This window comes from Pelodiscus sinensis, chromosome 19 (assembly GCF_052426305.1).
Source record: "Pelodiscus sinensis isolate ZL-2025 chromosome 19, ASM5242630v1, whole genome shotgun sequence".
Taxonomy (NCBI): domain Eukaryota; kingdom Metazoa; phylum Chordata; order Testudines; family Trionychidae; genus Pelodiscus; species Pelodiscus sinensis.
Genome location: NC_143070.1, coordinates 29,260,416 through 29,280,212, shown reverse-complemented (window position 1 = coordinate 29,280,212; position 19,797 = coordinate 29,260,416). Strand labels below are relative to the sequence as shown.

At 52.5% G+C, this 19,797-nt stretch overlaps 1 protein-coding gene across 1 annotated transcript; it reads left to right on the top strand.

Moving 5' to 3' along the window:
* Nucleotides 1–723: 723 nt before the first annotated feature.
* On the top strand, nucleotides 724–19,263 carry LOC149522779 (uncharacterized). Its single transcript, XM_089770922.1, is given in 11 exon segments — nucleotides 724–1,147; nucleotides 1,360–1,814; nucleotides 4,996–5,091; nucleotides 5,642–5,872; nucleotides 6,179–6,201; nucleotides 6,892–7,004; nucleotides 7,598–7,657; nucleotides 9,605–9,805; nucleotides 11,025–11,138; nucleotides 11,429–12,671; nucleotides 12,673–19,263. Coding segments are annotated over 10 exon segments (2,610 nt in total). The 5' UTR covers nucleotides 724–1,147; nucleotides 1,360–1,442; the 3' UTR covers nucleotides 12,830–19,263.
* Nucleotides 19,264–19,797: the final 534 nt, after the last annotated feature.

The window sequence follows — 19,797 nt, the reverse complement described above, 5'->3', positions numbered from 1 at the left end:
AACGTACTGTACTTTAATAACCTTACTCTCAGGCTTTTCTTTCTTGTAATAATAAACCTTTAGATATAGATTCTAAAGGATTGGCCCAGCGTGATTTGTGGGTAAGGTCCAAAGGGTAAATTGACCAGGGATCTGTGGCTGGTTTCTTGGAACCGGACAGAACTTGTTCGGGGTAGGTGGGATTGGGTGCTAAGACCCCCCACCTGTGTATAGGCCCGGGGCCATCTGGGGCATGGATATTGCTGGGGTATTGGAGGGATTTTGCTCGTGAGGCTTCAGGCAGGCAGCTGAAGCGCTCTGTGAGACTGGTTTGTGGCCTGTTTGGAAAGGTCACCAGTCGGGGGCTGTAAGGAACCCCGGATTTGAGCAATTCGCCCTGAGCGGACGCCCTCAGTTGTGCCCAGACACGGCCCGGTCCGTCACAGGGAGGTTGCGGGGGGCTTGCAGGGGGGTGTCACAGTCACAGGGGAGGTTGTGGGCGGGGTCCCAGGAGCAGGGCAGGTTGTGGGGGGGGGGGCTCCCAGGGCCCGGCCCCCCCGCACGTGCCGCGTGTCTCGGCCCAGCAGGGTCCCGAGCGGCGGGTCCGTGTCTCGCGCCAGGAGGCGGGGCCCGGTGACGTCGCTGCGGCTCCGCGCTCTGATTGGTTCGTAGAGCCCTAGCCTCCTCCCCCCCCCCCCCGCCCTCAGTGTCCCTGGGGCGGCCCGTCACTCCCGGCGCGGCAGCTGGGCAGGGGAATCCCCGTCACCCGGGCGCGAGAGCAAGGGGCGGGGCAATTAACGTCATTGATGACGCCATACGGGGGCGGGGAAATCACACGTCACTCGGGCCTGACAGCCGGGGGTTCGCTTGTCACTCGGGCTTCAGAGCAAGGGGCGGAGCAAACAACGTCACTGAGGGGAGCCCCTCGGTCTGAGCTAAGCCCTGGCGCTGGATTCTCATCGGAGTCATTGACCCGCTGCGCATGCGCGGTCTGACCGGGCCCGCCCCATTCCCCGCGTTCCCGGCCGTGCTCGGGCCCCGCGCCGCGCGCCCTGAGGCGGGAGCTGTTGGGAGGGGCCGTTGGCGCCGTTACTCGCTGCGGGGTTGGCCGCAGCGCAGCGCGAGGGAGCTGGGGGGAGGGGCTGCGACTCCCCGGCCTGCGCTGCGGGTGGGTCCGGCGCTGGGGATCGGCCCCCCTCGGGCTCTCGGCCCCTCCTGATACTCCCGCCGGGCGGGGGGACTGTGGGGGGGATTTGAACACGGGGGGGGGGCTGGCTGGGCAGCGGGCTGAGGGGCGCAGGGGAGGCCCTGTGAGGGGCGGGGGGGAGCGAAGCTTTTGGGGTTTTTTTGGTTTTTAATTTTGATTTTTTGTATCCTCAGTGCTGGTGCCTCAGACCCCGCCCCCCGGGCCTGCCCCCCCATTGCCGAGCGCAGGGAAGTGGCTGCCCAGCCCAGCGGCAGCCATGGCTGCAGAGAGCCCCGTGGAAAGTGTCCGGGAGGAAGCGCCGCGTCCCGTCTGTCTGGAGGATTTCACAGCCCCCGTCACTCTGGAGTGTGGGCACAATTCCTGCCAGGCCCCCCTCAGCCCTCAGGGCAGAGACACTGAGCAGCAGGGACCCCTCCGGCCCAACCGGCAGCTGGCAAACGTGGTGGAACTAGCCAAGCCGCTGAGTTTCCAGGCAGCAAAGAGAGCAAGATGGGACGGGGTGTGCGGGGAGCACCAGGAGACTCTGAAGCTGTTCTGTGAAGAGGATCAAACTCCCATCTGTGTGGTGTGTGACAGATCCTGGGATCTAATGATGGCGCCTGTACAGGAAGCTGCCCAGGAGTACAAGGTACAGAGTGGCTGTCCAGTGTGATGGGAAATAACGTTGGGTTTAATTACAGGCTCATTTCACTGAATGTTACCGGGCACAGGTGTGACACAGCTCTGTGAAGCCTTCATGGTACAAGAGATGCTGTAAAAAGTAAACGCTCTGGCTTTGTGGCAACTTACATCAAGTCTTTACAGATACCTGATGTGGGAAATGTTTCTCTGAGGCTCTAAATCCTGAAACCCGGCTCTCACTGGTGGAGGGAGGGGTGTTTGCACAAGGGAAGTTGTTAACAATCAGAGAGGTTTAGATCACAGGAGCAACAGGCCACTCTGTCTGTGAGCTGTCTTGGGACTGGAGAAGGGGAGGTTACAAGCTGTTACTGATTGGAGGAACAGGATTAGTAATCTGGCATTTTGTTGTGGCATCTGGGCCCTGCACAACACCCAGCACGGGAAAGTCCCTGCCCTAACTGGTAGGGACCCAGCTCCCTGCCCCTCAGCATCACTGAACAGTGATGAAGTGTGGCCCTTGTGAGGAAAAGATGCCTTGATAAAGCCCCAGGCCCAGCAGGGAGAGGAGGTTTCCCACTAAGATGCTGAACTCCTGGGCTCCTCCATGAGGGGTTAAACTCTGATGCAGCAGCTGGCACTAGATGAGGTTGCTGGGCTGGATGCTGTGTGGGACCCCAAGCACCTTCAGTCCACCAATAGCAGGGTTTCAGGAAGCACAGGTCTATGCCAGGCAGAACTGGGATTCAACTGGATTTTAGCAAGAGTTCAAACTGGTTAACTGATGAGCTAATGTTTATCGGTGCCAGTTACCGATTAAACTTCCTGCTTGCCTCTGGGAGTCTGTCTGCAGCTGCTGGGAGTTCCTGTCGGCCAGCAGTTATTGTGGCTGCCCCCAGCAGACCTTGTGAGAGATCCCCGATACCAGGAGAGCCCATTTCCACTACCGGCCCTGCCTGTCAGCAGGTTAAAAAATACTGTCATTGATAAAATTGTATTTGGTTTCAGCCGTGGTCCCCAACTCGGTGCTCGCCAGCGCCGTGGCGCCCGCTGGCCCCTTTACGTGTGCCCGCGGAGCAACCTGGGCTGGTCCCGCCCCCGGGCGTGTGGTAGGTGCCAGCCCCGGGCGCATGGCATGCCCTTGTCGGCCTTGGCCCCGCCCCCGGGTGCACCGCGCATGCCCTTGCCTGCCCCGGCCCCCGAGTGCGCCCCCGGGTGCGCCGCGTGTGCCCTTGCCGGCACTGGCGTTGGCCCTGGGGTGCCGCGTGTGCTGGCCCCACCTCGGGCATGTGGCGCATGCTTGGCCCCGCCCCCAGTCACGTGGCCTGTGAGTGGCCCCGCCCCCATACGCGCAAAAGTGGGTGGCCCCACCCCCAGGCGCCCGGCAGCCCCAAAAGGTTGGGGACCACTGGGTTACAGGATTAGTATTGTTAAGCATTTTACCTCCCTAATCCCCACCTGCATCATTCTTTAGGAAAGTGCCACCACCGATCCGTCATCCACCTTTGCAGGTGTCCTCCTGCATCCTCAGGGTATGTCTACACCACAGTGTTAACGCGAGTTACCTTAATTTGAAATTGTGAATTCGAATTAAGTTAACTCGAATTAACACGTGTACACACAAAATGCAGTTTGAATTGAGTTGTCCACTGAGTGGACACAGAATCAGATTTAAGGCCGGCTGGAACCAGGTCAGGGGTGTCTTTGTGTGGCTGTTGCCTGAGACTGAAGCTTGTGCTTAAGGGGACACACACATAACCCCCGCCCCGGGCAGCCAATGCTCAGGTGTCCCTGCTTGCTTTCCTGCCTTGCTGTGGGACAGCAAAGCATTTGTATCTCGGAGTGCTCTGGTTGCCCTCGCTCAAGACGCCATAGCACTCTGCAACATGGAGTCAGAGCAGCCCCTGGGCACCCGGGTGTGTCTTGTGGATGCGTTGCTGGTGAGAGTTGGGAAAGGAGGCTGGAGAGGGGAGGAGGGAGAGGGACACCTGGGAGGAGGGATCTGGAAGGGGAAGGCAAGGGAGAGGAGAACCTCAGGGTTGGGGGTCTTGCCGTCCCTTCTGTTTCCCAGCACTGCATGTGTGGGGGCCTTGGCGTCCCCGGGGGGGGAGGGGGAACAGGTGGCGGGGGAGGAAGAAGAAGCGGGAGGGAGAGCAGAAGTGGGAGGAGGAGCGATAGCTGGGGCAGCCACGGGGGCTGGAGCGGCAGCCAGCACCAATCTCTGCACCAGGGTCTACAGGTTGTCGTGGATGGCACGGCCCTGCTCCAGCAGCTCCTGCAAGCCCTCCTGCTGCAGGTCTTCCTCCACCCAGCGCTCCTAGCAGCAGATCTGCCTGGCATATAGTGCCAGGTGCTGCCGGTGGTGGTACTCTAGGTGCTGGGTCATCCTGCTGGCCCGGGTGCGGGAGGCTGTCCTGGGCGGGGTGGTGCACCCTGCTCTCGCGGCTGGTGCAGCTGTGGAGAAACAAGAGACCTGCTCAGTTATCCCTGGGTACACAGTGGGTGAAACCCTGCCCCGCTTTGCAAGGTGAGGACTGCAGGTCTCCGCACCATCATGTCCTGCTATCCCTGGGAGCGTGAGCTGGCCCAGGACTGCATCGATGCCCCTGTGCTGTATATTGTGTGGGGGCGTTGGGGGGCGGGGGGAGAGATGTTCCCTGCTTCTGCATAGAGGGAGCTTCTGGAGAGAGGGCATTGTGCAGTGTCTCGCCCCCGGGTCAGGAGCATGTTATGTGCCTTCATAGATACATGCGTTTGAGTAACAGGCCAGGGCCCCTGTGTGGCACATGCACATGTTGCTGCGTGATCTGTGGTCAGCAAGGACCACACACGCAGTCCCTAGCCCCCCCCCACCCTTCTCTCCTCCCCCCCACATAAGGGGACAGTGATGGCACTCACATGTTGAGTCCTCCCTGGCCTCAGACGACACTGGCCACAAGCTTGCTGGCATGGCTCTGGGTGCCGGGGTGCACGGTAGGCTCCTTCAAGGCTGTGATTCCAAATTAACTTTGATGTGTAGACATACCCTCAGTCTTCTCCTGTCTCTTTTTCTATGGATAAACCCATGTCCAGGGCTGAGTCCCTGCTGGACAAGGGCAGAGTTCCACAAAACTGGGACTCTCTTAAAGGCAAATAAATGGGCTCCCAACATCTAATGTGGTTTGCACTCGTGCTTATTTCTGTTTCTTCAGGAAAAATTGGAGACTCATTTGAAGACTCTGAGGGAGGAGAGAGAGAAGCTGCTGAGAAGGAAAACAACAGCAGAAGGGAAAAGCCAGGAGTATCTGGTAAGTGTTTGTGGCTATGGACCAGCAGGGACTGGCAGTGGGAGGGCTGTGTTAGGAGGCAGACTCCTGTGTGGCCTTGGTGAGGTTGGGCTTGTTTGTGTTTCTCCTGGATCATGGATTGCTGGGTGAGATCCATCTGTAGACAGGCCCTGAGCATCCATGTCAGCATGAGTTCATGTCCAGCCTTTGTGGCTTTCCAAGGGAGCTGAATGTCCCCTGAAGGGCTGTCTGCTCACTTGGGGCATTAACATGTTTGCTTCTTTTTCCTCCCTGCGTATCTCTGTCAGGCTGGTGCTGAGTCCTGCCTCCTGGTGCTCTGGGTCTGAATTCCCAGAGCCCATGAATGACAGAAGATGTTGCCCATGAATGAGGGACATGGGTCAAAGGAGATGCTGGGAGAGATGCCTCTGCCGAGTAACCACAAAGTAGAGTCAAATGTCACACATTTTAGGGTTTTCCAAGAAATTCTTGCTGCTGCGCACTGTTCCCCATGAAAGAGCCCTGGGCTCTGTCCATGCCCCTCACCAGCCCTTTCCCTGTTTTCACACAGAAATGGACCCAAGCCAAGAGGCAGATGATTGTGGCTGAGTTTCAGCAGCTGCGGCAGTTCCTGGAGGAACAAGAGCGACTCCTGCTGGCCCAGCTGGAGAAGTTAGATGAGGAGATTGGGAGGTTCCAGACTGACACTATCAGGAAACTCTCCATGCAGATTTCCCGCCTCAGCGAGCAGATCGGTGAGCTGGAGGGGACGTGTCAGAAGCCAGCGAGTGAATTCCTGCAGGTGAGACTGAGCGAGAAACATCCCAGCTCCCCACACAGGGAAGGGAGGCTCCTGAATCAGAAGTGCTGGGGTCCAGCATTCAGATCTCAGTGTAACACCTTGTGCATTGCTGCCATGCGAGTGACTCTTGTGCTTTGTATAGTTACAGGCACAGAGCTATTAGAGATGGCAAAGCCCCATTTGCTCAGGGGATCCATGTTCCTGGGGCTAGGGCAGGGCCTCTTCCCATGTTTGCAAAATCCCTTCTGTGAGGTCCCCTGCGGGTGTCCAATGAGGCTGAGATTCTTTTCTGTGTCTTTTTTCTAGGACGTCAGAAGCGCCCTGAGGAGGTACGTGGCTCTCACTCCCCTCACACTGCAGAGCGCATGAAAAGGGCTTGGAACTGATGTTAGCACCACATCTCCACAGGGCTCTACAGCCAGACGTTAGATACAAATATCTCTGACTCCTCTAATTCTGAGGGTCTCATCCTCGCACTTTAGACTCTGGAATTCCCCATTCAGGGCACAGTCTAACCTCAGGTGTTTGCTAGAGCTCTCACCTCCCTGGGGCCTGGCTGCTTCAGGACTATGGGGTGGAACATGGGCCTGTCACTGCTGGGCACATTCATCCCAGAGCATCAGGGACCAAGAGTCTGTCCCACCTGAGGGCTGTTTGGAGACCTTTGTGGAAGGAGCTGGGGAGGGGGGAGCTGGTGTCTCACTGTAGTCCCTAGTGGACAGATGCTTTCAGCCCTTCACATGGGAACCTTCTGTCCCTCAGCGCCTGGGCCAAGGAGTAAGTTGGCCGCGGAGACTCAATTCCCCTTTAGTCCCCCAGCCAGTCTCCCCAGACCAGAAGTGAAGAACAGCAATGGGACCTTTCAGGGGAAGGTTGCACGGCCATGGAATGTGTTGTCCCTGCTCTCAGGCTGGGAGAACTGGAGGATTCTAACTCCAGGCCTATTAGAGCTGAGACTTACTAGCCAGAACTTATCAGCAGTAAACTAAATACAATCACATTGAATTGTTTCTGTCCAGGTGTGAGACGGGGCAGTTCCAGCTGCCAGAGATTTCTCCTGAACTGGAAGAACAAGTCAGCACTTTCTCCCAGAAAACGATTGCGCTGTCGGAGACTCTGAGGGAGTTCAAAGGTACATGGAAGGGATGGATGAGGGGAAAGGGGTTCAAGTATCTGAGACTATTGAATCTAGCCTCTGAAGCCAACCTTCCCCTGCCTCAATTCCCATGTGGAGAATGACGGCCCCATCACTCTGCTCTCCTTAGAGACACTGAGCGAACAGACCCAACTGTTCTTATGTTCTTATGTATGTTTTTATGTAACTGCTTGCAGATAGAGCCAGGGGTTTGCAAACTCTGAACCTCCCATTCAGAGATCAAAATGGCCAAAGTTAATGTGATGGCAACGTGTTCCTCCACCACAGCTCCAGGTTATAAGAGGCAGTAAGTGAATGAGAAACCAAGTGGGAGGGGGTGAGGAGGGAAGAGTAAATCTCATTTACTGCTTGTCTCTCCTGGGACAGGTGTGAGGCTGAAGGGATATTGGCTCCATTGCTGGGAGGTGCCCGAGTGAGAGAGGAAATAAAAGTTTCAGACTCTTTCATACTAAATACCTGTGTTTGTGTATCTGGTCTCTGATACAATTGAAACGCAGAGTTCAAAGTGGGAACATGGTTATAAATAGGAGGACCTGGAATCTCACCTCTCTTATTCCTTCCCCCACCAGATACTCTGCCTTCTGCACTGGAGAGAGGAAGATTAAAATCTCTGGGAGTTTTCAGACAAGGTGAGTTTGCAGGTGGAGATTCTTTAAATGATGAGAAAATTCTTGTGAAAACATCTTCATGGGATTGTCACTGAAGTTACCAACCAAACCCAGCGACCATGGTGCACACAGCCCTAAACCTCATCCACTGATCAGCGAGGAGTCCCAGGGGTGCTGCATGGGGACTTGCAGACACTTTGAGAAACACTGATCTACAAGGTGTGATGCTAAAGGGGTGAAGTTAAAGCTCACAACAGACGGCACCTTCAGGCTCAGATTTCACTGCTCAGTAAGTTTCAATATGGGGTTAGTTTCAAACAATAAATAGGCTGAGAGCTGACTGGCTTCCACGGTATCAGTTTGCTTATGACGAGAAACTGCTTAATACGCAAGGGCTCTTCAGTTTTGTGCAGGCCTGGGCAAAATACAGCCTATCTAGCTCGCCAGTCCATCGGATGCAGCCCACTGATGCTTGGCGAGCCATGGGCTAGTTCCATGCTTGCCACTTCCCACCTGCAAGCCACTTCACCAGAGGTGAAGCGGGAAGGCTACAGGCACTGCTTCCACCCCCCAAGACAATCTCATTGGCTGGTTTCTGGCCAGAAAGGAAGCACTGTGCCCTCTCCCCTCTGGCTCAGTTATTCACACACCCACATGACTCCGTAGCTGGTGTGAGGGTTGAGCAGGCTCCCTGCCTGCCTCAGAGAGGTGCTTGGCTTCTGGTCGGGAGTCACTCAGGTAAGTCTCCTGGCCAAAGCTTGCCTCTGGTACCCTAAACTCTCCCTTCCCCTCCTAATTCTCTGCCCCCCACTCCTGGCTCCCACTCCACATACCCAAACTCTTTGTTCTTTTCCTGCATCCAAGTAACCCTCGTGTCTTTATTTGTCCACTTAACCGCTTCTCTAAATTAACTTTACTTTAAATATCTCATGAGTCGTTGCTAATCCAGTCCCCCAAATCACACCTGCCTCCTTCACCCAAACTCCTTCCCAGATCCCTCTTTCCCTCCTGCATCCCAACCCCTTTACCCAAAGCTCCCTTCTTGTCGCAGTGTCCATCCCATATGCTCTATTTCCTATTTAATGTCTTGGAAGAGTGCAGCTCTCAACTACTTTCCAAAATCTTGGAGTCCCCTCCCTTCCCTCCCCCAATCAAAATGAATTGTCCACCCCTGTTCTAGTGGATATAGTTCAGTGAGAGCCAGTAACTGAAAGCTACAGCCGGAGAGTTTCAGGCTAGAGAGAAGGCACAACTATTTGATGGGTAAGAGGATTAGCTGCTGAAACAAATGAGCAAAGTTCTCCATCTCTTTATGTCTTCCAAAAAACACTAGGCGACTTTCTAGAAAACATGCTGTGGGGAAACAGCTTTGTGCCTGGGTAGCTGGGCTAAGTGTAATGGCTCGTGCCGCAGAGGGTACAGACTGCATGGCTCAGGATATCTTCTGATGCCATGAATCCATGAATTTTACGGCCTTATCCTGCAAACACTCATGGCACACATGTTTAATAATACGCATTTGAATGCTCATATTAACTTCACTTCCTCTCTGTTATGGAGAGGATTTATAAAGTCTGTGTCAGATGAGAGATCCCACGTATGACCTTCAAATCAATGTATGAAGACTAAAGATGAAGGATTATAAATACAGCAGCCCAAATTAAATTAAACCTATGTCTATGTTCAGGCAGATGAATATGTGGCTTGTTAGCAGAAACACTGGGTGCTGAGAACTAAATCCCATTGTTGCGAGCAAAGTAATGTAACTCAAGCCAGGTATTGAGAGAAATAAGTACAGCTTTCGGATCTAACTCGTGTGTGGAGTTATGGAATATCTAGACTCAACGTTTACCCAAAACTGCAGAGTCCAGCATGTTTTTTACCAGGGTCAGAGTCCGGACAGAATTGGGGTGTGGAAAGGATTAAAGCCCCTTCTGAAATGTCTCCAATTCCCCTTCTCCCCGCAAGGCTGCAGAACACCCATGTCTGACTCCAGCTCAGCCCCTGGCCTGCAGAGCCAGGGACAGGAAATGGCCGTGGCAGAGCCGGTGACCTTCGAGGAGGTGGCTGTGTATTTCTCTGAGGAGGAATGGGCTCTGCTGGACCTGGGCCAGAGAGCCCTCTACAGGGATGTGATGCAGGAGAATTACGAGGCTGTGAGCTGGCTGGGTGAGGATTCCTGTCCCCTTGTGTAACAGAAGCTGGGTGGGCTCTGGAGCAGCTGGGTTGGGTTTGGTTCAGGGTCCCTCATTTCCTGAACCCCCAGTATCAGCAGTATCTGCCCCAGTAATCCTGGTTCCTGTGTGAGAGGAGGTTCAGTGACATAATAGTGGTGCTGCTCTTCCCATAGCCAAGGTCTCATTGTGGTTCCCACCATCTTATCCATGTCGTGGTTTGGGCGGAGGTGTTAATAGAAGGGCCTGTGCAGGAACGGCAGGTACCAGAGTTGTGGGGCTGGGTGCAGCTGCTCTTAGTGTCTGCAGGGTCCCCTTGTGCTATTGTGCTGAGCTCCTGGAAGGAAGGTGCCAACTCAGAGTCCTTCCCTGCCTCTAGTAGATTCTGTGCAAGTCAGAGGGGCACCAAATGGCAGGCCTGACTGGCCACAAGAGAAGAGCTGCTGCTGCTGGCAGAGTCAAACCAAGGCTGCAGAAGGGGAGCTGAGCTGCAGGAGCATCTACGAGCGGCAGAGAAGCAGCCCATCCTGTCTCCACCTTGGCTGGCCACAGGAACAGGCCGGCACTGCCCTGGCTGTCTGCAGGACTGACAGCTGTTGTGGGCACCCAGGCACAGTCAGTCAGGATCAGGAATATGGAGCATAGGCAGGGCCTGAAGTGGCCAACCAACCATTCTCCTGATCAGACAACTTCTCCTGCCTCCTCCTGGCTCAAGTAGAGCATCTGAGCCCAAGAGCAGGGCAAGTCCAGCCCCAAGCCAAGAACTCTGTGGGTAGAGCTCATAGGGCTCTAGAACTCTGCTGGATCCTTTCTCTCCCAGCCCTAGTGATCCCACCTGTGTCAGCTCAAATATGAGTCCTGGCTAGGGGTGTCTGTCAGTCCTGAGTATCCTAGAGCTTTCCCCATATGGGCAGTGTGTTCCTGTCCTGCCCAAGTATGGAACAGGCCCTAAGGGAGACAGTTGTATCCTCCAAGAGTGCAGCAGAGCGCTCAGTTCCCCATGGGAGTCAGCTGGGCTATTCCCAACATGGTAGTGGGGCAGAGGGAGGATGGAATTAGTGTGTCCTGGGATCTTGTAGCAGCCAGAGACCAGTCTCTGGAAGGTGGGGAAGGAGCCTTTCTGGGTAGGAGACTCAGATCTTGGCTTTGGCAGCAGCATTGGCACAGACCTTAATGAACAAGATCAGCATTTGGTTAATTGCTCCCCTGAATAGGATTTCCAGGCTCCAAACCTCATGTGCTCTCCTGGGTGGAGCGAAGGGAAGAACTGCAGACCCCGGATCTCCAAGGCTGTGAGAAAGGGGAGATCTTCAGTGACTCCCAAACAGGTGAGAAATCAGCTAAACTGACTCAAACCAATGTCTGTGTTCTCATAGCAGATGTTGACTGTGTGTTTTCATCAAGTCTTACTGGTCCTTCAGCCTGTCTTCAATATCAGTCTGAGAGTGCTGGGTGGGGAAAGAGTTATGGGGGAGCAGAGTGAACTCAGCTTATGATAATTAAATCTTTCCAGCCATTCTTTGGGTGTCTCCCCCATTTTCTGTTCACCATTCAGAATTTTTCTTTCAGCTCAGCACAGGGAATGACTCCTGTGTGGTTTCTCTTTCTATCCCAGCAGGTGATGGGATGCTGAATGAGAACAGTGAGAGGAATCTTCAGGAGGAAGGACCTGAGCAAATGGCTCCATGTGGGATGTTAGTGGGAAGATCTGAAGGGCATGTTTCTCAGAGTCCTGAGCAAGAGGAAACCTGTATGAGTCAGCATAGCCTACAAAGGCAGCAGGGAAACCATCCAGGAGTGGGACAGGGTAAATCCAGTCAGAGGAGCAGAAGGTTGAAAACAAACACAGAAACTGTTCAAAAGAAAATCCCCCATCAACATTCACCTTGTTCTTGCAGTGACTGTGCAACTCCTATTAAACATGAAAGAGCCCAAACGGGAGAGAAACCCTTCAGCTGCTCTGACTGTGGGAAAAGCTTCACTCGGAGGTCACATCTTGTTAACCATAGGAGAGCCCACACAGGAGAGAAACCCTTCAGCTGTTCTGACTGTGGGAAAAGCTTCAGTCGGAGGTCACACCTTGTTAGCCATAGGAGAGCCCACACAGGAGAGAAACCCTTCAGCTGCTCTGACTGTGGGAAAAGCTTCACTCGGAGGTCACATCTTGTTACCCATAGGAGAGCCCACACAGGAGAGAATCCCTTCAGCTGTTCTGACTGTGGGAAAAGCTTCAGTGACATGTCAAACCTTGTTAGCCATAGGAGAGCCCACACAGGAGAGAAACCCTTCAGCTGCTCTGACTGTGGGAAAAGCTTCAGTCAGAGGTCACACCTTGTTATCCATAGGAGAGCCCACACAGGAGAGAAACCCTTCAGCTGCTCTGACTGTGGGAAAAGCTTCAGTCAGAGGTCACACCTTGTTATCCATAGGAGAGCCCACACAGGAGAGAAACCCTTCAGCTGCTCTGACTGTGGGAAAAGCTTCAGTCAGAGATCACACTTTCTTACCCATAGGAGAGCCCACACAGGAGAGAAACCCTTCAGCTGTTCTGACTGTGGGAAAAGCTTCAGTGACAGATCAAACCTTGTTAGCCATAGGAGAGCACACACAGGAGAGAAACCCTTCAGTTGTTGTGACTGTGGGAAAAGCTTCAGTCGGAGGTCACACCTTGTTAGCCATAGGAGAGCCCACACAGGAGAGAAACCCTTCAGCTGCTCTGACTGTGGGAAAAGCTTCAGTGAGAGTTCAAGCCTTGTTTCACATTGGAGAACCCACACAGGAGAGAAACCCTTCAGCTGCTTTGAATGTGGGAAAAGCTTTAGTCAGAACTTACGCCTTGTTAGACATAGGAAAACCCACGTGCAAGAAACCAGTCAGCTGTTCTGACTGTTGGAAATGCTGCAGTCAGAGGTCGTACCTTGTAATCCATAAAAGAACTCTTACCGGAGGGAAATCCTTCAACTGCTCTGACTTTAGAAAATGCTATAGCAAGAGTTCAAGCCTTGTTGAATATAGTTGAACCCATGCAGGTAAGATGAGCAAAATTTTCCATGTTGGCAGATTCTAGCCTACCCAAGGATTTGATCCTGACCACAAGGCAGTGACAGGCACCACCTCCAAATGAGCATGTCCTCAGGGGGAAGGAGCTTAGCCCCATCTCTTCTTTATGCTGTGTAGCTACTAGAGAGGAGACAGCACTAGGCTGAGTCTTTGCCACACAACCTGAGGCCAGCAGTAGAGGTACTGCTGCCACTGCACTGGTGGCCTCCAGGGCCACATGGCCATGTCGGGTGCCTCTGGGTCTGGTCCTGGGCTGCATGGCTGCAGCAGCAGCACCTCCAGCCCTGGACTGAATGCATGCAGCAATGGTGCCTCCGGTGTCCAGGGCCGGTCCTGGTCTGTGTGGCTGCTGCTGCAGCAGAGCCTTCCTCTGGAGTCTGGAATGACCAGGACACTGTGGCTGGAGACATTGCTGCAAGGGGGCCCAAAGCCAGTTAATATTTGCTGTCATCCCCCAGATACCTCCTCAGTTCCCTTTCCCCCAGCAGCTAGCACCCCCAGCTTGCTCTGACAGCCTCCTTTTTTATTGCACCCTCTCTCTTGGCCACACACTGCACCTTATTCCTGGCCAGACACCTGCCTGTTTCTGCATCCAAGATCCTTCCTCAAAACCCCAACCCTTTCTTGAAACCCCTGTTACATTATTGGATTTTAAGGTGAGCATACAGATAACTGCTGTGATCACGGGGAACTGTTTGCCCCAAATTTGGTACAAAGTGGGCCATGTGAGGTATCAAACGAAAGCTGATATTGTGCTGATTCTATGTATTATATTCGTGTGCTTCTTTGGTGTTTGTATGTGGAGTTATGACTATGGGCTCTGTGGATGCTATGTATGGACTTCCTGTCATGAGGACAGAATATCCAATGAGTGACTATGCTAATTTGTACGGCTCCAAGGACAATGGCTCTCTGGGTGGCCAGTACACACCTGGGAAATGCGTGTGGAAAGCTGCAAAGCAGCCATGCCACAGTGGCTGCTGGCATATGAAACAGACAGGACACTTGAACATGTGATTAGCTCCAGCTTGAAAGAGAACAGAAATGAATATCAAATGCCATGAGGGGGGCTCCATCTTCTCTTCAGTCTTGCTTCTTATCCCAGATGCAGCCTTGCTAAGGACAGAGACAAGGGGAATGAGTGCTGACCCATCCTGATGTACAATGTGCGCCAAAGACTTTTATGCTAACCGTTTGTAATATCTCTGCTAAGATCCTGCATCAAGAACTTCTAGATTGATGTATACAATGTATTCTCCTTAACAACCTTACTCTCAACCTTTTCTTTCTTGTATTAATAAACCTTTAGATTCTAAAGGATTGGTCCACTGTGATCTTGTGCGTAAGATCAAAAGTATAAGTTGACCAGGGATTCATGGCTGGTTCTTTGGAACCGGGTGGATCTGTTCTGGGTTGGAGAGATTGGGCTCTATAACCCCTCACCTGTGTGTAAGCCCAGGGCTGATTGTAGTACAGGAAGACCTGAGGTATCTGAAGAGTTTTGCTCATGAGGCTTCCTGCAGGCTGGACTGGCAGATGAAGTGCTCGGTGTGACTGGTTTGTGGCCTATTTTGGAAAGGTCTGCAGCCAAGGGCTGTAAGCAGTCCTGGGTTTGAGCAATTTGCCCTGAGTGGATTCCCTCAGAGGTGCCCAGACCCGGCCTGGCCCATCACAGCCCTGCCCTCTGCAAACTTTCTGTACACTACTGTTGCTAATGGAAACTCACTGTTAATTACATAATTAGTCAAGCCATTTTGCTAGGGCTGCATCTGGGGAGTTGCATTTAAATTATTAAAGAGATTAAACCTTTTAACTCATGTTAGTTGATCAAACTTTATTGTAAATTAAAATATTTATGTCCAATACATATGAAAAAAATCAATGTTTTTTTTTATTGCAGGGGTGGAGAACCTTTTTTGCATTGGGGGCCACTAACCCACAGAAAAATCAGTTGGAGAACACACAAGCAAGCAGCAAAAAAACTCCCCAAAGCCCCATCCCTCGCTGTTTCCCCCCACTGAGACACCTCACTCTTCTGGCATTCACAGGGTGAGGGGAAGAGATAGGAAGGACTGAGGTTCAGGGCTTCTCATAGGCCAGATTTACCTTCCCGGGGTTTCAGAGTTAGTTGATTTTGTGGATCTCCTTAGGCTCTAGGGTGGAAACAAATGTGCCAACCTGACTCTGCACTAGGCTAGTGCTGTGTGTGCCATGTAGCTTCCTGCAGTGCTGCGGGCAATGTCCATGTCCTGTAGTCTCTCTCCGACATACATAAGGAAGGTCTCTAAGAAGCCCTGGGGGTTGGGTTCCTGCAGAGCCTGGAAGGCAGCCTGCAGAAAGTGCTGTATCAGTAGTAAATGCCTTGATAGGTTTAATCACTGGATTGTTTTGACAAATGCCCCACTTCTCCCTTAGGTCTTGCTCCTAATCCTACCCCCTTCCATCACCAGTGTTACCAAAAGACAGACAACGTAGAGGGCCACGAGTGTCTTACATATGTAACATCTTGTCTCCAGAGTAGGGGGAGGACTGTGCATTTTACGATTTTGAATATATGCATTAATGGGGGTACACATGGTAAATTGTGTTTATGCCTTCCACTTTGTGACAAAGTCCCTTGTTAGCTCCCCATGTGTTCTGTGCTTTTTGACAATTTCTTGTGTGCCTCAGAGACTCAAGCTACAGAAGATGTCAATTTGATCTTATTTTCAAATATGCTTTAGTGTCTACACAGCACTAAATATCAAAATAACCTGCTATTCTGAAATGTCCCTTGCGCCTCATGGAATGAGGTTCACAGGGACATTGGAATAGTGAGTCCATTGCATTTCAAAATCAGGAGGCACTGTTAACACACAGGATAGTTATTATAGGTGTCTCCGTACTCCGAAGTAGCACTGCAGCGTTGTGGTCGCCTTACAGGCCCACAGCAGGGGGCAGGTTTGATGCTGAATTTTCAGCCTTATGCTCCTGGGACTCTCTGTTTCTGTCTGCAGCCATGGGCATCTCCAGGGCCCTCACAGACTGCCAGACGAGACAGAGCCACCAGGGGGGCAGGTGTGTTCAGACTCGCAGCAGGGGGCATAAATTCCTCTCTAGGGAGCCTGCAGGAAAAGAAGCCAGAGAAGATGGATTTTGAGGGGTTTGTAGCATCCAGCCTAGCCCCAGCAGGTCCCCCTGAGATTTGACCTCTGCTTGCAGGATTCAGAGTCCTGAGTGCTTCCTCTTATACCACAGGACCTACGCAAGACACCTGTGACTCAGCTGGGCCAAATTGGAACCCAGGCCTATGCCCACTGGGTCCAGCTTTGCTTGTTTTCCTTCCACTCAGGACCCCTTACTTTTCCTCCTGTGCTGCAAGGAGGCTCCCTGGCATGCCCAGAGACAAACACAGGACTCTGCCTCCCCACAGCCAGCCCCACCCCACAGGATTTGGCAGAACAAAGGGGAGGGGTCTCTGCTCACCCCACTGAATCCCACTGAAATGTTGAGCTTTTGTCCTTCCCCCCTCAACTTTACTTCCCTCCTCCTTCCCATTCCTGCCTTACTTCCTCCTTAGGCAAGTCACACAATGGAGGCAGCAGGAGGAGCCAGCCCCATACACCAACCTCCCAGGGCAGGGGAGGCAAAGCTACAAGCCTCCAGCAGGTTCCTGGCCTCACCCATCTTACTTCCCTAGGCTGGCACCAAAGGGCATTCTCAGCTGATGTCATCCCCCCCCAATCACATGGGAGCTGGGCTTATCCCAGGGAGAGGGCCAGGTAGCAGAATCTGTACTTACCTGGGCACCAGGGGGCGCTGCAGTAAGAGCAGAGCCAGCCCAATGCACCAGCCACCCAGGAGAGGTTCAATAAGAGAAGACCCCGTGTTTTTGCCTGGCTTTGAATCAGGGACCTTTTGCATATTAGACAAATGTGATAACCACTACACCATAGAAACACACTTTGCTGGTGGAACTTGTCTGACTGTTCTGTTCCTGGCTCTTTCTAACACTCTGCTCTGCAGGGGAGGGGAATGCACCTTGTGAACACTCCACCTCTTGTTCTCATGGAAGCGACTCACCCGAGCTGCTTAATGAGCCCTACCCAGCCAGGGCCTCAGGTCTCTGCTCACAGAGCTGCCATGTCCTCTCCAGAGCCCTTAGGCTGGCGCCGGGGAGACCTGAGTCCGACAGTGCCCAGCTGAGACCACAGAGAGTGGAGGGAAAGGCTGGTACTTGGGGTGGAGCTGGGGGCTGTTCTGAAAGGCTGCAGGCGCCGTTAGACCCTTTTGTCCTTCCCTGTCTCACCCAGCGGTGAGCAACACTCAGTGTCGGTCTGAGCATCCGTCCTGCTCTGGGACGTGTCTCTGTGGCCAGAACCTGCCCAGGCGGCTCTCGCAGTGAGGCCCCTCCCTGGCAACCCCGAGCAGTGAGAAAGGAGAGGCAGGACCAGGGGGAGAAGGCTCCATGACTGTGTCAGAGGGAAGCTCTGCCCTGGCCAGTGGGGAATCGTTGCCTCTCCGAGGGGCCCAGGCCTGGTGTGTCATTTCCCCAGGTTACTGAGTGGGGGCTGGAGCCAGTTCTGTGTCGTCTCCTTCAACAACCAAACTGAATCAATGGATCTCGTGCCAACCAGACTGTGTGCTGGGCTAGTGCTGTGTGTGCCACAGAGCTTCCTGCAGGGTTGCCCACACAGGAGGGGGGGCAGTTTGAGTCACCAGCTCTGCCCCTTCTGAAGGGCTTGTGAAAATGGCAGGTGCTGTCTTGGCAGTGAGGGAGAGGTGGGAAAGGGGCCCTGAGTGAATGAACCTCTTGGGTCACAGGTGCTGTAACAATGAGGTAAGAAGAATGAGTAGGTAGTTGTCATATGAAAACTGTGGCTGTTTTGCTTGACTGGGAATTGAACCCAAGCCTCAGCAGTGAAAATGTTGAATCCTAACCACTAGCCCATCAGCAGTACATGAATGTATCTCTTTCCTTACCTATAGTAGCATTTCTGTCCCCTTCAGGACAAGGCTCCGTTTTCCATTGCCCAGAGGGGACAAGAACAGAAACCAAACAGAACATCAGAACAGCCAGACGGGGCCATGCCAGTCGTTCAACTAGCCCAGGATCCTGTCTCACAACAGCAGCCAATTCCATTGCCCAGTGGGAATCCTCAGGACAAACAGTTATTAAGTGATCCCTCCCATTGCCCATTCCTAGCTTCTAGAATACACCAGCTAGGGACACCTGCCCTGTCCATCCTGGTTAAATGCCATTGATTGACCTTTCCTGCATTCAGTTATTAGGCCCTAGAGAATTGGGCCTAGTGCAGTTATGCTAAGACGGATCAAAGAAGGAGGCTAACAAAGGTTTCTGGGTAGTCCCTGAGCAGAACTAGAGACATGGTTCAAGAAAGGAGCACTCCATACATGCTTGTTTAAGTTGCAAAAGTAAGATAAGTGAAAGGCTGCATTCCTGAACCTGCTGTGATGGTGTGGGAGAAAAATCATATAACTCCAATTGTGTCAAAGGGGGGACTGTGCAGAAATCAAAACTCTCTGAAAAAAAACTGCTGTAAGGGTTAAAAAGTTTTCCAGGCCTCTCTCCCTGTAACAGAGAGAAATCAAATTAGCTCTAATCAAGACCCTTACAATGCCTCCTATCTCAAGTTCATGGATACTCCTAGTCTGTCACAATTTGTCATGTAAACCCTAATCTTTGTCACAGTTTGCCTTGTAGACTTCTCCACTCCACATTCTCATATGGCTTTGTTCTGTAAAACTTACTTCTAGCACTCCTGGGGTGAACAGAAGTCTCAGAGTGCTTCTGCTGAGACTTTGATATGTTAAAGAAAAACAATCCACAACTGGGCTGTCTGAACATACTGTATAAAGAATCCCTGAATCTGTCTGTCAGGGCTGCTTCACTCTTGGTGTGACAGCCTGCATGCATGCATCATAAAGTTTTCTCTTCTAGGTTTCTCTCCTGCCTCACTGATTTGACCTCTGGCCTCGGACCCTTCTGGGGGCTCTGTACCCCAGGGGAGCGAGATTTCCCCCTCAATGGGAACAACTTGTTTTGAGAACTGATAAGGTAACTCCCTGTTTCTGTTCTCACCCTGATCTTAACCAACTGTCTCCTCGATGTTTTAACTCCCTGTCTCTGCCCTCTGGTTTTTTTTAACTCCCTGTCTCCTTGTCGTTTGGTACTTGACTTCTGGGCTGATAAGAAAGCTGTTGACGCATTATGAATTGCTTAAGGCCATGAAGTATACGCATTAACACTAGAAGCTTCTAACTAATTAAGGGGGGTCTGGGTTGCTTGGGCAAATGTTTTATGACGCGACGGAACTATCTATATAAACCTACTTGTTACTAAAATCGTGGCTGGCTCTCTATGGAGACGGGCTGCTCTCTATTGTACTGCACACTATTCAATAAAGAGCTTGAGATTGGATCTTGCTGGTGTTGCCTGTCTCTTTGTGGTCAGACAATGAACTGAGGCCCTCCGGGTTCGAGTTCCCGACAAAATTATCCAGTTCTGTTTTGGACCGTCTTGTAGACTTCACCTTCACAACATCTTCTGGCAAGGAGTTCTACTGGGCACAAAAAAGATTCGTTCTGGTTTATTTTTAATTTGGTTACTTATCAGTTTCATTCTCTCACCCAGGATCTCGAGTAGGAGAAAAAAAATTCTTATTGCTTTCTGCACCCCTGTCATCATTACATAAAACTCTGTCCCATCTCCCCTGAGTTGTCCCTTTCCCAAGCTGAGAAGAAGAAGTTCCATGAAGTCATGGGAGCTGCTGTTCCAAAGAGGAGGCATTTCCCGTGGAAAAGATGGCCAAGCCCAATCCCCTACACAGAGCCCCAGAAAATACCAATGGACACTGGGCACTTGTAAAGCTCCCTCTCGGGCAGCGCTACGGAATGGATCTGGCTGGCCATTGGGCTGACTAACCC